Source organism: Hermetia illucens, chromosome 6 (genome assembly GCF_905115235.1).
Source record: "Hermetia illucens chromosome 6, iHerIll2.2.curated.20191125, whole genome shotgun sequence".
Lineage (NCBI taxonomy): Eukaryota > Metazoa > Arthropoda > Insecta > Diptera > Stratiomyidae > Hermetia > Hermetia illucens.
This window is the reverse complement of record NC_051854.1, coordinates 97,460,333-97,477,125: the sequence shown is the minus strand read 5'-3', so window position 1 is coordinate 97,477,125 and position 16,793 is coordinate 97,460,333. Positions and strand designations below refer to the sequence as shown.

The 16,793-nt window shown below is 42.5% G+C and overlaps 1 protein-coding gene across 3 annotated transcripts in view; it reads right to left on the bottom strand.

The window, feature by feature from the left end:
- The window catches only part of LOC119660184 (thyrotropin receptor), a 172,721-nt gene that overhangs the window by 27,253 nt on the left and 128,675 nt on the right, over positions 1 to 16,793 (bottom strand). For 2 of the 3 annotated variants that reach the window (XM_038068595.1, XM_038068597.1), the window contains exons 6-15: positions 13,169 to 13,243; positions 13,026 to 13,091; positions 12,639 to 12,707; positions 12,481 to 12,555; positions 12,253 to 12,370; positions 11,994 to 12,143; positions 11,806 to 11,924; positions 3,267 to 3,500; positions 3,034 to 3,186; positions 2,795 to 2,937 (exon numbers count right to left, since the gene is read on the bottom strand). In XM_038068595.1, the coding sequence (XP_037924523.1) occupies positions 2,795 to 2,937; positions 3,034 to 3,186; positions 3,267 to 3,500; positions 11,806 to 11,924; positions 11,994 to 12,143; positions 12,253 to 12,370; positions 12,481 to 12,555; positions 12,639 to 12,707; positions 13,026 to 13,091; positions 13,169 to 13,243 (1,202 nt within the window). The remainder of the gene's footprint in view (positions 1 to 2,794; positions 2,938 to 3,033; positions 3,187 to 3,266; positions 3,501 to 11,805; positions 11,925 to 11,993; positions 12,144 to 12,252; positions 12,371 to 12,480; positions 12,556 to 12,638; positions 12,708 to 13,025; positions 13,092 to 13,168; positions 13,244 to 16,793) is intronic. The other variant, XM_038068596.1, reaches the window with a different exon arrangement.

Sequence of the window (16,793 nt, the reverse complement as noted above, 5' to 3'; positions counted from 1 at the left end):
CAGTACAGACCCTTCTGGAAGTACACCACCCGGGAGAGAAGTGATAGGGGGAGAGGGGGAGAGTTGACGGTTCTTGCAACCCCTTCAACACGCAAGTGTTGCAAGAGGAACTGGAACACTGCGAAAGCGGTTGTTACCCATGAAAAGGTGAGAGCTGCCATACTGTCCTTTGAACATTTCAAAGCACCTGGCATGGATGGCATCTATCCGGCAATGCTAAAGAAGGGTATGAAGCATTTAGACCTACCTCTAAGAAATATTTTTCGAGGATGTCTTGCTCTGGGCTACGTGCCTTCTTCTTGGCAACAGGTTAAGGTAGTTTTCATACCGAAACCTGGGAAAGATGACTATTCTAATCCAAAGAACTTCAGACAGATCAGCTTGACTTCATTCTTGCTGAAAGGCTTGGAGAGACTGGTGGAGCGTCACATTCGTGGAAACGCACTTAGGTCACACCCACTTAGTGAAAACCAACATGCTTACCAACGTGGAAAGTCCTGTGAGTCTGCCCTTCATTCTTTGGTCACAAAGATAGAGGATGCAACTTTGAATGGTGAGTACGCGATGGGGGTGTTCGTGGACATTAAAGGGGCTTTTGACTGTGCGCCTTTTCAAAAACTTTGTGATGCCGCCAGAGCGCATGGTGTTGATGATGCTTTAATTAAGTCGATCCGTGCTATGCTAACGCAAAGATTGTTGTGCGCTGAGATAGGGGTCGATCGCTACCTGACTACAGAAGCGACGAAGGGCTGCCCCCAAGGAGGTGTGCTTTCGCCGCTTCTGTGGAGTATGCTGATCGACTCACTGCTATGCGAACTGCAAAATTTGCCAATACACGCTCGAGCTTATGCTGATGACGTGGCTATACTTCCTGTTGATCGGGATCTTGGAACGGTGTGTAGAAATATATAGCGTGCCGTTGATTTGATAGACAGCTGGTGCCTTAGACATGGTTCGCCAGTAAATCCAAATAAAACCACAATGGTTTTATTCACAAAAAGGGGAAAACTGGATGGACTTTGTCTCCCTGGGATGAGGGGTACTACCCTTCAACTCTCCGAAGAAGTGAAATATCTGGGGGTCACTCTAGACAAAAAACTTCTTTGGAACAAACATGTAGAGGTAAAGATGAAACGACCTCTCACAGCTTATGGGCTGTGCAGACGGACCTTTGCCTCGACATGGGGACTCAGGCCTCATGTGGTAATGTGGATATACGTTGCCATCATTAGGCCGATGTTCGTATATGCATCCGTAGTGTGGTGGGTTAAGGTGAGACAAAAAGGTTTTCACCGTAAACTAGACGCACTGCAAAGAACTGTTTGTCTGGGTATCACTGGTGCCATGAGCACGACATCCGGCGCAGCTCTGAATGCACTACTCAATTTGCAGCCCCTGGATATATTTATTCAAAGCACTGCAATGAGAGCAGCTCATAGGCTAATTCGATCAGATCTATGGGAAAACAACGGATGTGGGGGGGCACAGAGCATTGGAAGAGTTACTGGGAGGACTAAATCCAGTTCTTACAATGCCTTCCGATTCTCGTGTCCCCATACATCTGTTTGGTAGAAGATATGTAGTTACCCTGAAGCGTAGAGAGGACTGGGAAGACCCAGAGGAATGCGTGCGGGATATACGGAAGTCTTCTACACCGATGGCTCAAAAACAGAAGAGGTTTCTGGAGCCGGAAACTACCTCTCGAATAAAAACGAGAAGTGGACTTTTCCTTTGGAACAATATGCAACGGTTTTTCAAGCCGAAGTTTATGCGATCCTAAGGGCGGCAAACTGGGTGATTGACGAGCGGTTGAGGGGCAGGCGCATCGCAATCTGCAGTGACAGTCAAGCTGCACTGAGGGCATTGAGCAGTCCTTTGATCACCTCGAAAATCGTTCAGGAATGCAGAAACCGTTTGAACTCTATGTCTAGATTCAATACGGTGGAACTACTCTGGGTACCTGGTCACTGTGGCATAGAGGGAAATAAAATCTCGGATGCTTTAGCGAAAGAGGGGTCAATCTCCCCTATGCCGGGACCGAAGCCAACAATTGAGGTATCAGTAGCATTGGCTAAATCTGTTTTCAAAAACTGGGAACAAGTTTCCCATAATGACAGGTGGCAAAGCTTAAATGCTGCTCGACACACCAAACTTTTCCTGCCAGAACCCAACATACGTACCGCAAAGTTTATCCTGTCGAAAAGCAGGAGGACTTACAGGTGTATTGTGGGCATTCCGACAGGCCATAATTCACTAGCTGGGCATATGTTCAGATTAGGAATTACCGAAGATGATACGTGTCCCTCCTGTAATGAGATAGCGGAATCCACGGAGCATTTGCTATGTAAGTGCCCCGCCTATGGACGCATCAGACCTCAAATCTTTGGGGCCGATGTCCTCCAATTGCGCCGGGTAGCATCACATCCACTAACGGAAACCCTGCGATACGTTAACGAATCCGGAATATTCCGATAGACGGGGGAGGCGAATACAATGGGCCAACACGGCCTGAGTGCTTAGAAGCTGTAGCTTCTCCCCCACCATACACACACACACACACACATCCCAAAAGTTTATTGACAAAAGATAGATTGTGTAGATAGATTCGTGATGAAATATAATTTAAATTTTCTGTTTTTTCCTCACAACTTTCTCCCCTAAAGCATATCTACTGGGAAAATTAATTGCCTTATTTTTTCGCAGTTCCCTAATGTGCATTATCACATTCCCTCGTATTTGTCTCCCTTATAAATAAAATTTGCCCTTAGCGGTGTAACTCAACATCTATACTCACCATACTGCCAATCATAAGCGTAATTGAAATATTCACCAATGGAATGAGCATCAATAGAAGCGATGAAGAGTAGATATAATCCCATGCATAGGTCAGCGAATGCCAGATTACTCATGAGAAATTTGGAAACAGTGAAATCGGATCTGGTAAAGTAGGAAAAATATTTCCATTACATCTGTTCAATGGAAGAGGGACATTTTTTCAAAAGAATCTTACAATTCGTGTAACTGAATACCTACCTATTGGATAGGATAACAATGAGAACAGCGATATTACCAAAAACCGCCAGAAGCACGACGAGCCACACCGAAATTCGCAGCCAATAAGATCCCATCACATCCTCGCAAGGATTCAGAGCATCGGGCATTGGGAAACAACTAACATCAATTTTCCTGGAAAAATAATCAAAATAATCGTAAAGCAAATAAGTGACCTAAACTACCTTTTTATTTTGAATACGAAATAATTTTACTTTTCAGTGATGTTCCCGCACATAGCATCCAATTGATGGTTTGCCTCGATATTTGCAGTCGCTTCATGAAACTCACCAAAATCCTCTTGTCTGCGATAATCTTCTGGAAATGGACTATCATCGTCTATAATTACAACAGATGAGCCTGTTATAGCTTCAACCGTTGGATTTCCAAATTCATGGAAACTTGGAAAACTTATAGGGCGAGAGCTAATATTGTCATTTATGAATTGACTGAAATGGAAGAAAATCTGTGTCAAAAATTTATTCCTATTTTGAGGCAAAATCAATGAATAGATGCAACAAACTATATGATGCAGAACCTGGAATCGCATAAAATTTGCCTTTCGAGGATCGAATACCGTTATTCCCACTTTATGGAATGGGTTTCAACCAGCGTCAAAATCTACACCCAGTGAAAATTTTTAAGTTCAACCTAAGAAAATCTCCTCCTTCTTGTGAATCAATGAAACAAATGATGACTTCCCCTGTCAAAATATGGATACAAATCAAGATGTCTATAGGAGAGAAACCGCAATTACTAAGTTGCCAACCCAAAAAATAGTTTAAAAGAGTCTGCCTGATCAACTGTTAACATGGGACGGCCTCAAACAGGGGAACTAACTATTCCCAATACTCTTAAACTTGGTTCTTGAGTGCCCAGTCAACAATTTGGAAAATGTTGATAACTTAATATATTTAGAGGAGTAGTAGTCTGACATTTGTAGAAAACGGACGTTTCTACAAATTAATATTATTAATGAAAATTTAAATTAAATTAAATTAAATTAAATTTTATGAATAATATAAAAAGCATTTATAATTTAAACTAGCTTGGATTTTATTTGTTATTTAAGCTACTTTTCCCCCGAAAAGTTTTGTCAAAATTCGAGCCGCCGACGGGTGACGGACTAGACCGGCCTCCAACCATAAGGTAACAAGGAGAATGCCGATCCCAAAAGAGTCAAAGTAAGGATAGCCAACTTTAAAAGAAGAAATGGTGGTAGTGGTGAAGACACTAGAAGATCTTAAAAACCAAATGTCAATATTGATAAAGAAAACTGGAAAGCTTACGGAGCAGCTAATGGCTGGGGAGGCGGGCCCGGCCTCTCCAAAGGTAGCCAAGAAAAAAGTTAAGCTTTCTTCAAATATAGTACTTCTGCTGCCATGGAGAAGCCGACCTGCCTTGAGGGCGAACAAATTTTCGGCAACGAATCTGTCCGTATGGAAGACATAGAAAACCATCAAGCTGATGGTATGAGAGGCAATGACAACGGTGGTGGTGGAAATGTCCCCCAAGAGGAGCAGCAATAGTGACAAGTGCAGCAATCATAGCCCTGTAGAGGGAAACTGGATGAGTTTTTGCTCTACGAGTATGTATAAAAAAAATAAAAAAGAAAAACAAAATTGAAGAAAATATGACAACTGATAAAAACAAAAGTTGTCAAAGGGTAGTATAGGTCCCAGGGCGAAACGTGGATTGGTACCCACGATAGAGCATAAAACCTGGGAAACGCCTACTGAACCAACATCAACAGCTCTACTACCAAACCCTACTATCACCACGTGGTGATCGCTGGGAGGTCTTTCTTAACTAAAACTTACACACGGAAAAGGATGAAGGCGAGTTTTCCGTGACTAAAAACAGGGCAAATTGTACCAACTGGTCCTCCAGGCTACGAAGCGACAGAATAAGCCTCGGGCAGGATGGACTTTACAACGGCGAACCCGACAATGACAATAGAATAACTGGCTTAAAAATCATAAGCAGCCAGGAGCCAATGGAATTTTAGCCGAATTGGTTAAATATAGAGGCAACCAATTACACCAAGTAGTTCACCAACTAATGTTCAAAGTGGGGGACAGTGAATCAATGCCTGATGATTGGCACCGAGGCATTATCTGTCCCATACGTTTAAAGGGCGATATCACGCAGTGCAGCAATTATAGAGGTATCACGTTTCTGAGTACCATCTATAAGATATTCTCCGCTATCTTACTAGGCCGGATAGCAAGAGATGAGATTTTCTCTCCGCGGCAAGCGATGGAAAAACTGTTGGAATACGGACATCAGTTGCACAATTTTTTATCAATTTTAAGGCCGCCTATGATAGCATATCCAGGGTAAAACTGTACACGGTCATGAGACAATTCGGTATCCCCACGGTCTAAGAGAACGGGATGCCCTATCATGCGTCCTCTTTAACCTGGCCTTGGAAAAAGTGATCCGTGATGCTAATTTAAATGCGAGGGGCACGATCCTCTTTAAGTCAACCCAACGACTGGCCTATGCTGACGATATTGACATCATGGGAAGAACCACCCCAGACGTACAAACTGCCTTCATCCAGATCCAGGCGGCGCGAAATCTTGGACTGTCCATCAATCAGGGCAAGACAAAATATATGGTGGCAACGTTAGCACTAAAAACCAACCAACCAACAACATCAAACCGCACTGGTCAAACAGGAAGAATAAGGATAGGAGACTACAGCTTTGAGACCGTTGAAAATGTCCTCTATCTAGCGTCAAAAATCACAACCGATAACAGCTACTACTATAAAATCCGCGCACGGTTGTTGGCAGCCACGAGAGCCTATTTCAGCTTACAAAAACTGTTCCGCTCGAAACGTCTCACCATAGAATCAAAGCTCTTACTGTACAAGACAATGATATTGTCAGTCCTCATGTATTCCTCGGAGACTTGGGTTCTTAGCAAGAAAAATTGCGAACTCTTGGTCCCGTTCGAGAGAAGAAACCTCCGAAGAATTTTCGGCCCACTATATGAGGATGGACGATTCCGTAGCTTTTGGTTGTGGTTAAAATCCGGCTCACCGGGTTGCGGTGGTCGAGTCACTTAATCCGTATGGGTGAGGATGATCCGACCCGGAAAGTCTATAAGGGCAATATGTATGGTAGAAAAAAAGACGAGGCAGACCCTGCCTGAGATGGAGCCTGGCAACTTATTGTAAAACTAGATTTTTTTTTCTTACTGTTTTTCTTCTCTGTCAATAAACTGTTATCGAAAATTTTGAACTGGATTCTATGGTGATAATTATTGTTACCTGTTTTTTAAAGATTAAACAAAAAAAAAACAAAAACATATTTAGGGAGTAAGTTATCCAATAACGGACGCAAAGTACAAGAAATGAAAAGGGAATACAGTCTGCAAATAAATTGTATTATTTGGTCCACCAACAAGAGCCCAAGATACATACCTAGGAAGCTGTCAGACTTGGACTTTAACTCAAACTTCTGAAACATTGCTGAAAGCCTTTGAGAGGAAGGTGTTAAAAAATTCCTTGAAACAGTCCGATAGCATGATGGTAATATAAGTTACAACAGAGAACTACAAGGATATAAATGACGACTCGGAAATTTCTAAGGCATTTAAATTGCGAAAGCACCACGACCAATAATTAGGCGACCCGAGAATACCAGGAAAGGTATTGGCAGCCAAAATCAATGGCCGTAAATTGGTAAGAAGGCCGGAGGAGAGAACGATAGAAGTATTCAGTCAAATCCAACAGCACTTCATTTTGAAGGTTTTGTGTAAACACAAAATCTTATTGAAATCGGTTTACCGTCTGTCTGTCTTTTTTTTTTCGGCGTTGGAAGGTGGAAAGGTTCAAAACCTACTGCTGGCTCCTGCCACGCAGTTATGTGAGACTTCTACTCGCTAAAACCACCTCCTTCTCATTCCACTCTCCCCACGGAACTCCTATCAAGTATTGCATCGCGGGGCTGGATCAGCTTTTAACTGCGGCTCATTATGGTTCTCTCCTTTCCTTGTTTTCGTCGTAGTTCTTCCTGCCTAAGCTGTTGGTGAATAGCTTGCAGTTCCCTTACAACCTGGTTCCAGGCATCCGTTGACTCCAGCATAAACTCCACAATGTTTTCGGGTGTTAAACGCCTGTCTGCGACCGCTTCCATTCTTGTTCGGTGCGCGGTGAACCTGGGGCAATCAAATATGACATGCTCCGCATTTTCAGCCACGTTACCACATCTTAGGCAGCATGGTGATTCGTCGTGACCAAATCGATGTAAATAAGCACGATAACCTCCATGTCCACTCAAGAATTGTGTTAACTCGTAGCTTAATTCCCCATGGTTTCGTTCAAACCATCTCCGAATATCCGGAATGATGCGGTATGTCCAACGACCAGTTTGGGACTCGTCCCATCGCTGTTGCCACCGTTCGATAGATTCCCACCGTGCCAGCTGCCGTCGAAATGGGCTAGACTCTCCAGCTGCATACGTTTTGTCGTAGAGTCGCCGACTTTCCTTCGCCAAGATGTCTATGGGGAGCATCCCTGCTAGTACATATGCTGCTTCTCCTGATGTTGTCCGATATGCACTGCATACCCGGAGTGCACTTAACCGATATGCCATTCCCAATTTTCGGCAGTTCACTTTGTTATTCAGAGCAGTTGCCCAAACTGGAGCTGCGTAGAGTAGGACGGAGCTGACTACCCTGGAGAGCAGAAGACGTCGACTTTGTCTTGGTCCACCAATGTTCGGTAGTATCCTCGAGATCGTTGTAGCGATGGAAGACGCTTTAGTTGCGGCGTACTCAATGTGTCTTTTGAAGTTAAGTCTTCTGTCAATAATTACTCCCAAGTATTTGAGCGATGGTTGGGAGTAAATTGTTTTTCCGCCAACTTTGATTTTCACAGTTGTGTTCTTTCTTCTCTTGCTAATGAGAACTATTATACTTCTGTTTTATGCTCGGCAAGTGAAAGGCCAGAATTTCTCAACCAGGAATTGATCTCCCATATCACTTCATTTGCATAGATCTCGATCTCGTCTTGGTGCTTTGCAACCACCGTTATTCCGATATCATCGGCGAAGCCAATAGTTGTCACGTTGTCCGGTAGACGTAGCGTCAACACTCCATCGTACATAACTAGCCACAGCAAGGGACCCAGGACAGAACCCTGTGACACTCCGCAAGTTGTCGGGAATATTTTTAGCCCATCGTCCGAGTCGCAGTAAAGTCTTCTCCCAAGGAGAAACTCGACCACAATGCGTACAATGTACTTCGGGGCTTGTATCTTGTCGAGTGCCTCGATGATTTTTTCCCATTTTGCACTATTGAACGCATTTTTTACGTCGAGGGTTATTACCGCACAGCATTTTCCCTCTTCTATTGCAGCCTGAGCCAAGCCAGTCAGCATGCTGATTGCGTCGACAGTTGATTTCGCCTTACGAAATCCGAATTGTTTGTCGGAAAGGCCTCCTTCCTTTTCCGCAACAGCGAGCAGTCTGTTATATATTACTCGTTCAAATAGTTTGCCAATGGTATTGACCAGACATATCGGCCTATATGAGGAGGGGTCACCCAATGGTTTACCTGCCTTCGGAATGGGTATTAGCTTTTGTACCTTCCATTGCTCGGGGAATTCTCCTTCCCTAAGGCATGCTGTGAAAACTTGGGCAAACATACCTGGTGCTGTCCTGGCGGCTAGCTTCAGGGCAATGTTAGGGATTCCATCCGGTCCTGGAGTCTTTTTTTTCAATCAATCTTTTTGCTGCGTCGGGATTTAAATGTACTGCAGGCAGACTTGTACCATTCAGATCCACTGGGAATAGAGTGTTCACTATATTCTGCAACAACTCTGGGCAAGTAATCGGTGGGGAGCGCTTGCCTTTTAGTGATGACATCACCGACCTATATGCGCCCCCCCATGGATCAGAGTCAGCTTCAGTACACATCCGCTTGAAATGTTCGGATTTGCTCCTTGCGATAGCTACTTGCAATTTTTTCCTCGCATTTTTATATTGCACGTGTAGCTCCTCGAACTCAGGTCGGTTTCTTCTGCGCTGGGAGCGTCTCCTAGCTTTGAGACACTTTTTCCGGCATTTCTCAATTTCGGAATTCCACCAAAAATTAGGATTTCGTCTTCGGAAAGTGCTACGTCGAGGCATAGCGGCATCGCATGCCCGCTGCAATTTTTCCACGACCTGTGAAACTTTCTTTTGTGCCCTTCCCGATAGCAATGTATCTTCCAGAAGTACCTCCTTGAACATTTCTGCGTCGAATTTCTTAGTTACCCAGCTCATCGTTATTCGTTTTAATGGCTTCAAATTATTCCTTTGCGAGGTTTGAAAGATGATAGCCTGATGATCGCTGTGTGTGTACTCCTCGCTGACACGCCACTCCAAGTCTCTGATTAGGGTATCACTGACGAAGGTGAGGTCTACGACCGATTGCAATTCTCCCCTCCGGAATGTGTTGGCTCCCCCAGAGTTGGCAAGTACCACGTTCAAGCGCGAGAATGTCTCCAGCAATATTCGTCCTCTTGCGTCTGTCTGTCTGTCTGTCTGTCTATCCGTCACACGCATTTTTCTCGGAGACGGTTATAGCAATTGGCACCAAATTTGGTAGAAGGGTGGGAACTGTGAACGCTCACGCATATGGTGAGTTACATCCTTTTACGACGAATTTAAGGGGGTGTCCCCATACATGCAAAAGGGGGGTGCAAATTTTTTTTTCATCAAATATAGTCATGTGGAGTATCAAATTAAAGGTCTCGGTTAGTACTTTTCGAAGCCAGTCTTAGTTTTGACATTTGTTGAAAAGGTGGGGAGTGCGGGGGGTTGAAAGTGGTCATTTTTTTAACGAACCCATTCTCAGAAACTACCCAACGGAAAAAACTAAAAAAAATCAACGACTTTTTCACATTTCTTGGAAATTTTTGTCGCTGACATTATAATATTACGGGATTTTCTAATAACGGTAATTTTATCTTATTTGGGTGACGATTGTAAGCAGTAGAAAATTATCAAGTGTCTCTAATATCGTTTTTCCTTTTTTCGAAGACTCTTTTTTTCATCCAACTTCCTTTTCGCTTGTCATCCAAAATGTTCACAAATATATTTAAACTTATTTATACGACGTAAATTCCCCATTATTTGGCAGATATTTAAAAGTTTATTACCAGTCAACCACAGAAGAGTGTGTTAAAAGTGAAAAAGAGTAAGTTAAGTGAATTAAAAGAAAAGAAAGTGGTTTTAGTCGGATAAGAATAAACATTTAGAAGTGCTTTGGATTATATATATAAATTCGAAAATGGGTAAACGTAAAGACATTAATTCTGAAAAAATAAGTTCAATAACTTCATTATTGGAGATGAAAATGTTTAGCTTTCGAGATATCGCTAGAAGGGAGAAAGTTTCTCACCAAACTGTTAGCAGAATCATTCAGGCGAATTTGGCTAACAAAGGACAAGTCGAAAACAAACGACAAAATTGCGGTCGTAAAAGGAAAACAACGCCTCGAACGGACCGCAGAATTGTTAATCAAGCTTGCGAAAAGCGTTTTTCTTCCTTGAGGAGCTTACATCAGGATCTCCAAGAGGAAGGGATACATGTTTCGCAAATGACTTTAAGGAGAAGACATTACGAAGCCAATCTTCGATCGAGAAGGCCTGCAAAGAAGCCTAAGCTGACCGCTGGAATGAAGAAAGCCAGGCTAGAGTTTGCAAAGCGTTATCGGCACTATTCCGTTGATGACTGGAAAAAAGTGAATAAGATATAATTTTAATATATATAATCGCCTAATCCCCCAAAAGCATATTTTTAAAAAACAAAACATATTTTTCTCCCCATTTAGGTAGCTTTTAGCGACGAATGCAGGCTGGAAGCTGTTACAGAAAGGCTGCAGTATGTTCGCAGAAGACCATCGGAGCGATATCAGGAAGGCTGCGTCGTAAGAACTATCAAACACCCTCCAGCAGCGATGATATGGTCCCTTATCTCAACCGATGGACCAGGACCGCTATATTTTGTAGAGGGAACAATGGATGCCTGCCAATACCAGTTTTTGATTGACGACATTTTGTGCCCTCATTTTAATTACCTGCGATGCTGCCGACATTCAACAACCTTTATGCAAGATGGTGCACCTTGTCATCGTGCTAAATCTACAATTAATATGTTGAAAAGATGTGACATTCCGATTCTAGCGTGGCCTGGTAATTCCCCGGACCTCAACCCCATCGAGAACGTTTGGAGCCTATTAAAAGCTAAGGTTTACGCCTCTCCTAATTCAATTTTAGATGTTTTAAAATTAAAAATTGCCGATTTCTGGGAAAATGACGATGAAATCAAGCAAATGATAGATCGATGCTATGAAAGTATGCCTGACAGAATAAGGGCAGTTATTGACACTAGAGGTAGTTTCACAAAGTATTAATGTTTAAGTCAGATTCCTTTTGATTAAATGAATTATATATAAGATAGGGAATCTGAAAATAGCATTTTCTATTTTATATCTATTTTCTGTAATAAGCTTTGGAAGAAAGAAAACCAAATTTCGGAAAAAAGTAGTGTGGTCCTAATTTAATGAACAGGGTCTGTAGAGCCAAATTTATTCGAGGAGCAAAGCTCAAAAATAGGCGAACCCAATCCATAAGCGGCATAATGTAAATTAATCGTTTATCATCAGCGAAATACGTTTCCAAAGTTCTGCAGGAAAAGCACAATACCCACTATTTCATGTCTTATTCAAAACAGCAAAGGAGGAATATTTGATTACCTAAAAATAGGGCCACTTCCAACAACCGTCATCAATGGTGCATTTCTTGTTTTTCTTCCATTCTTTCTCTCCACTTCGATGGGATCAGTATTGACCTCAGTTGCTCCGTTGCGACTTTTCTATATATGGAAATGGAAGATACATTTTACTGATTAGTATAGAAACCATAGGAAAAACTATACCCATACCGTTGCTCCGGAAGCAGTGATACCTAAGCAAGTTTGCTTAACTTCAGCGAGATATTTTAGGCGAAGTGCATGTCGAACAGGATCATGTCTTGATGGGAATTTAAAAGCACAGCAATGGAAAGGATGTGTGAGCCAGGCGACTTGCAGATTCTTATTCGGAATGACATAAAACGAATTGAATATTAAACTATAAATGTCTAACCAAGCAGCAAAATGGCTTCCATTTACAAAAACTCAGAAATATTTCAAGCACAATTACCTTGAATTCATAAATGGACGGAATTGTTTTCAAAGAATGAGTCCTTTGTATACGAAGTATCTCCAAGCTCTGCAGTCCTTCCCACGGAATAGCAAGCAACGACGTACTAGATAAATCTCTGGAGAAGTAAGCACAAAATTCAAAGGAAAAATGTCCGTTACGCACATTACGCTTAGGAAAAGAGAAATTTTTGACAAAGTCGGTACTAGCAACATATACCATACTAACAATTCTTGAATGTTATGAATACCAACGAACGCCTTTGGATGTATGTATTGAAGTTTTGTGTTTCCCTTCAAACTTCTGAAAACAATTGAAAGTTATAACACCAGAAATATGATTATCAAAAAGTTTCCGGAAAATTTTCAACATTAAGCAATACGTACAGTTTTCCTATTTCTGAACCATAAAATGCGGAGTCAGCGATGGATGTAATATCATTATTATCTAGTATCCTAGAATGCGAAACCATGAAATCATGAAACTCGGTATGAACGAAATAATTCGAAGAAGTTTTTCGCAACTCCATAATATTTTCAGTTAAAAATAACTTTTAGTTTACAGGAAAATAAAGCAGAAAATTACATCTATTACAGAATTAGATACATTTCTTGGAAATGTCAAGTTCATTTGATAAAGGTTTTTAAGATAATCCAAAATGTTGCTAGAAAAATGAAATTACTTTAGACAATACTCCAGAAAATCTTTTATTTGAATTTTATTTCAATATCAAGGAAGCCCTAAAACAAAATTTATATTATCTTTGGACTTACAATTGCTCAGTCTTAACGTTTACCGAGAAACTATCAACGTGATCAATTTTATTGCCTTCTAAATCACTGAAATGCAAAAAAAAAAGAAAAAACAAAAAAACAAGTGAGTATCCATCTTTCGATTTGAATAGATTCAATCTTACATCATATGCAATATTGTACCCGTTGAAAGATATCTGAAATCAGGTACTTTCACTAGTCCAGTATTTATTATACGTCTGAAAAGAGGAAGGAAAATTGAGCAAGAGAAACTTTTTAGTTTGGTACTTTCTTAAAATAGAATCATCATTATATCTCCCAACGACAACGTTATTGATGATCTCATCTTCAATCATCAACATAATGTCACAAACGAGCAATCGCGACCACAACGATGGGTAGCGGGGAGTCGAGTTCGAGACGCCGACCGAGATGGACCACAATATGTTCCGTGTTTAAAAACGTGAAATAAACATTTCTTGTAAATCAGTTAAAGACTTGGCTTTCTGTCTCGGTCCCTTTGACAGATCAGAAGTGGGATCTTCCTTTTCGGTTTCGGTGAATGCAAAATGCCGCGACAAAAATTCGCAATCGCAGATTTAACGTGCCCGGTATTACGGAAGTTGCTGCGCGACCGGGAGTTGAGATCGGCCGGGCGAAAACCGGATTTAGTGAAGCGGTTGATCGACAGTGAAGGTAGCGATGAAATCGAATTGTCCGACAACGAAATCGAGGACAATGACGACGACCTTCGACAGACGGTTTCCGCTTTGGTGGAAAATGTGGCGTCAATCATGGCGGCCATTAAAAATGGCCAAGTCGGTGTACCACCCGTACCACCTGTTCCACCCGTTCCATCAGCCGTCCTACCCCAGGACGACGATGCTATTGCCGAAGCCCATTATCAACGCACACCATTCAATATTACCGCACCGACTCATTCAACGGCTTTCGGCGATATCGAACCGACACTACGACGGCGCAACGAGACGATGACGTCAACTCATCAACCGACCGCGGAATACGTATTTCAACCACGAGATGTTATCGGGATTCTACCAACATTTGACCAGCTCGACGATGTGTCCCCATCAACCGAACAATTCATCGACCGAATTGAAAAATTGGCTCAGGTATATCACTGGGAAGAATATCTCATTCTGTTTGCCGCTCAGGCTAAGTTGAAAGGCCCGGCGAAACGATGGATTGACGGATTGCAAACGACGTTTGCAACGTGGGAAGAATTCTCCAAAGTGCTAATTGCAGATTTCCCCAGTCGATTTACGACAGAAGATAGGCGACAGCGGCTCGATAGCAGCCGTCGCGCACACAACGAAGAATATTTTTTCCGCGTCTGCGCAATGGGACGACGGGCGAAGCTTGACGACGAAACGATCGTGTATTACATACGACGAGGGCTTTGTATGAAACCTTTACAAACTGCCATAGCCACGATGCATTTCAACACGCCGAGCGAAATGCTAGTGGCCATACGACGATTTGTAGCGAACGATCCGGGAACGAACGATAGTTCCAATAGCGTTCGGGGTGAACGAACGAATATACTCCGATCGCCGCCGCTGCTGAATGCTGCAAATCAAAACTCGAGGCTATGTTACAATTGTTTCGAAAGAGGGCACTTGTCGTTGAACTGTCCGAAGCCGCAACGAAGACCACGATGCGTGAAATGTAATAGAACTGGCCATGCGCAGAATGACTGCCTGACAGCCGCGCGAACAGAAGCCAACCGCCGAGAGACAATAAATCGTATAGCACAACACACAGACAACAAATTGCTAACGAAGACAGTGGAAATAGGCGACGATGAATTTGAGTGTATTATGGACTCAGCAAGTAGCTGTTCTTTGATCAGACAGTCTGAGGCTCAACGAATTGGACAGATTAAACAATTCGAACCAGCACAACAACTTAAAGGGTTCGGTGGAGCTGTATACCTTTGTAATAAGAAAATAATTGCAACAATCAGAATTGACGACGTGATACTGGAGGGAGTTTTGTATATCGTGGACGACGAGCAGATGGATAAGCCGATACTCATTGGAACCGATATTCTACTGCAAGAAGGTAGGTGCTGCACAATTCGTGGTCGTGAATTTAAAATGAAATCGGAATAGAAATACGAACCGGACCAATATCATCAATCGATAAAGAACAACTGTCTGAAGTATTGGAAAAATGGCATAAGTGGTTTTCTACTAATTTATCAACGATTGGTGGTTCAAATTCCACCGAAATGGAAATCCGTGTTACAACCAGCAAACCAGTCAGTCGACAGCCTTACAAGCTTCCGTTCCCGAAGCGATTGAAAGTGGAAGAAATGATCGACGAGTTACTGAAAGCTGGAATAATTCGACCGAGCGAGTCGGAATATTCATCTCCGGTCATACTGGTCGCGAAATCAGATGGTACAGACCGGCTTTGTATCGATTATCGAGCATTAAACGCGATTACAGTGAAGGAACCATTCCCAGTTCCCAGTGTGGAAGAGCAAGTGGCACAATTGGCCGGAAATTCCTTCTTTACTACGCTGGATTTCATTTCAGGATATTACCAAATCCCGATTGCCGAATCATCGAAAAAGTATACGGCTTTCGCCACTCATGTAGGCCAATATGAATTCAACGTAGCTCCATTTGGATTGACCAACGCTCCATTCAAATTCCAAAGAGAAATCCGAAAAATCAAAATCAAAAAATATTAGCGGAAATCGGTATGACATTAAATATAAAGAAATGTACATTTTTAGCGACCGAAGTATCCTTTTTGGGACATCGAATCACTAAGGAAGGTCTTCTACCCGGTGAAGTGAAAACCGATGCAATCCAGAAATTCCCAACACCTAGTAATCGAACCGAGGTTCGACGGTTTCTTGGACTAACTAGTTTCTTTCGACGATTCGTTCAAGGATATGCTCAGATAGCTTTACCGTTAACTCGATTGCTGAAAACGAAGGATGCGGAACCATTTACATGGACATTTCTTGAACAGGAAGCATTCGATACCTTACGAAGAGCTCTTTATCATCCACCGATTTTAGAGATCTACGACGTCAAGCAACAGCACGAAGTCCATACGGACGCGAGTTCGAATGGAATTGCTGGAGTGTTACTTCATGAGAGCGACAACGGGTTAAAACCTGTCATGTACTTCAGTCGGAAGTGCTCGGAGACCGAAGCGAAATATCACAGTCGTGAGCTAGAGGTTCTAGCCATAGTCGACAGCCTGGAACGGTTCAGAATGTTATTGATCGGAAAGAGGTTTCGTGTCATTACTGATTGTGCTGCAATAACATCTACGAAAAATAAAACGTCGTTACATCCTCACATTGCTAGATGGTGACTACGTCTTCAGGAATTCGATTGTGAATACATCCATCGAAGTGCTGACCGCATGCGACATGTAGACGCTCTGAGCAGAGCACCCGTAGAGCCTCCAAACTAAACCAAGGCAGTCGCCGACCTCGTCCTTAAGGTGGAACTCGATGAACACGATTTCTTGACGACCATCCAGCTGCAGGATATGAAGTTAGCAAATATTGTCAAAGTTCTTCAAGGAATGAGCTCTGAACAAGCGACACAGATTCGACGCGAATACGTTTACAAAAATAACCGTTTGTACCGCAAAGTTGACGATCAGTTGAGATTCGTTGTACCGACGGCAATCCGATGGAGAGTAGTGCGTACGTACCACGATGACATGGGACACTTTGCTGCAGAGAAAACTTTAGATCGATTGAGGAAAGATTTTTGGTTCCCGAAAATGAGAAAA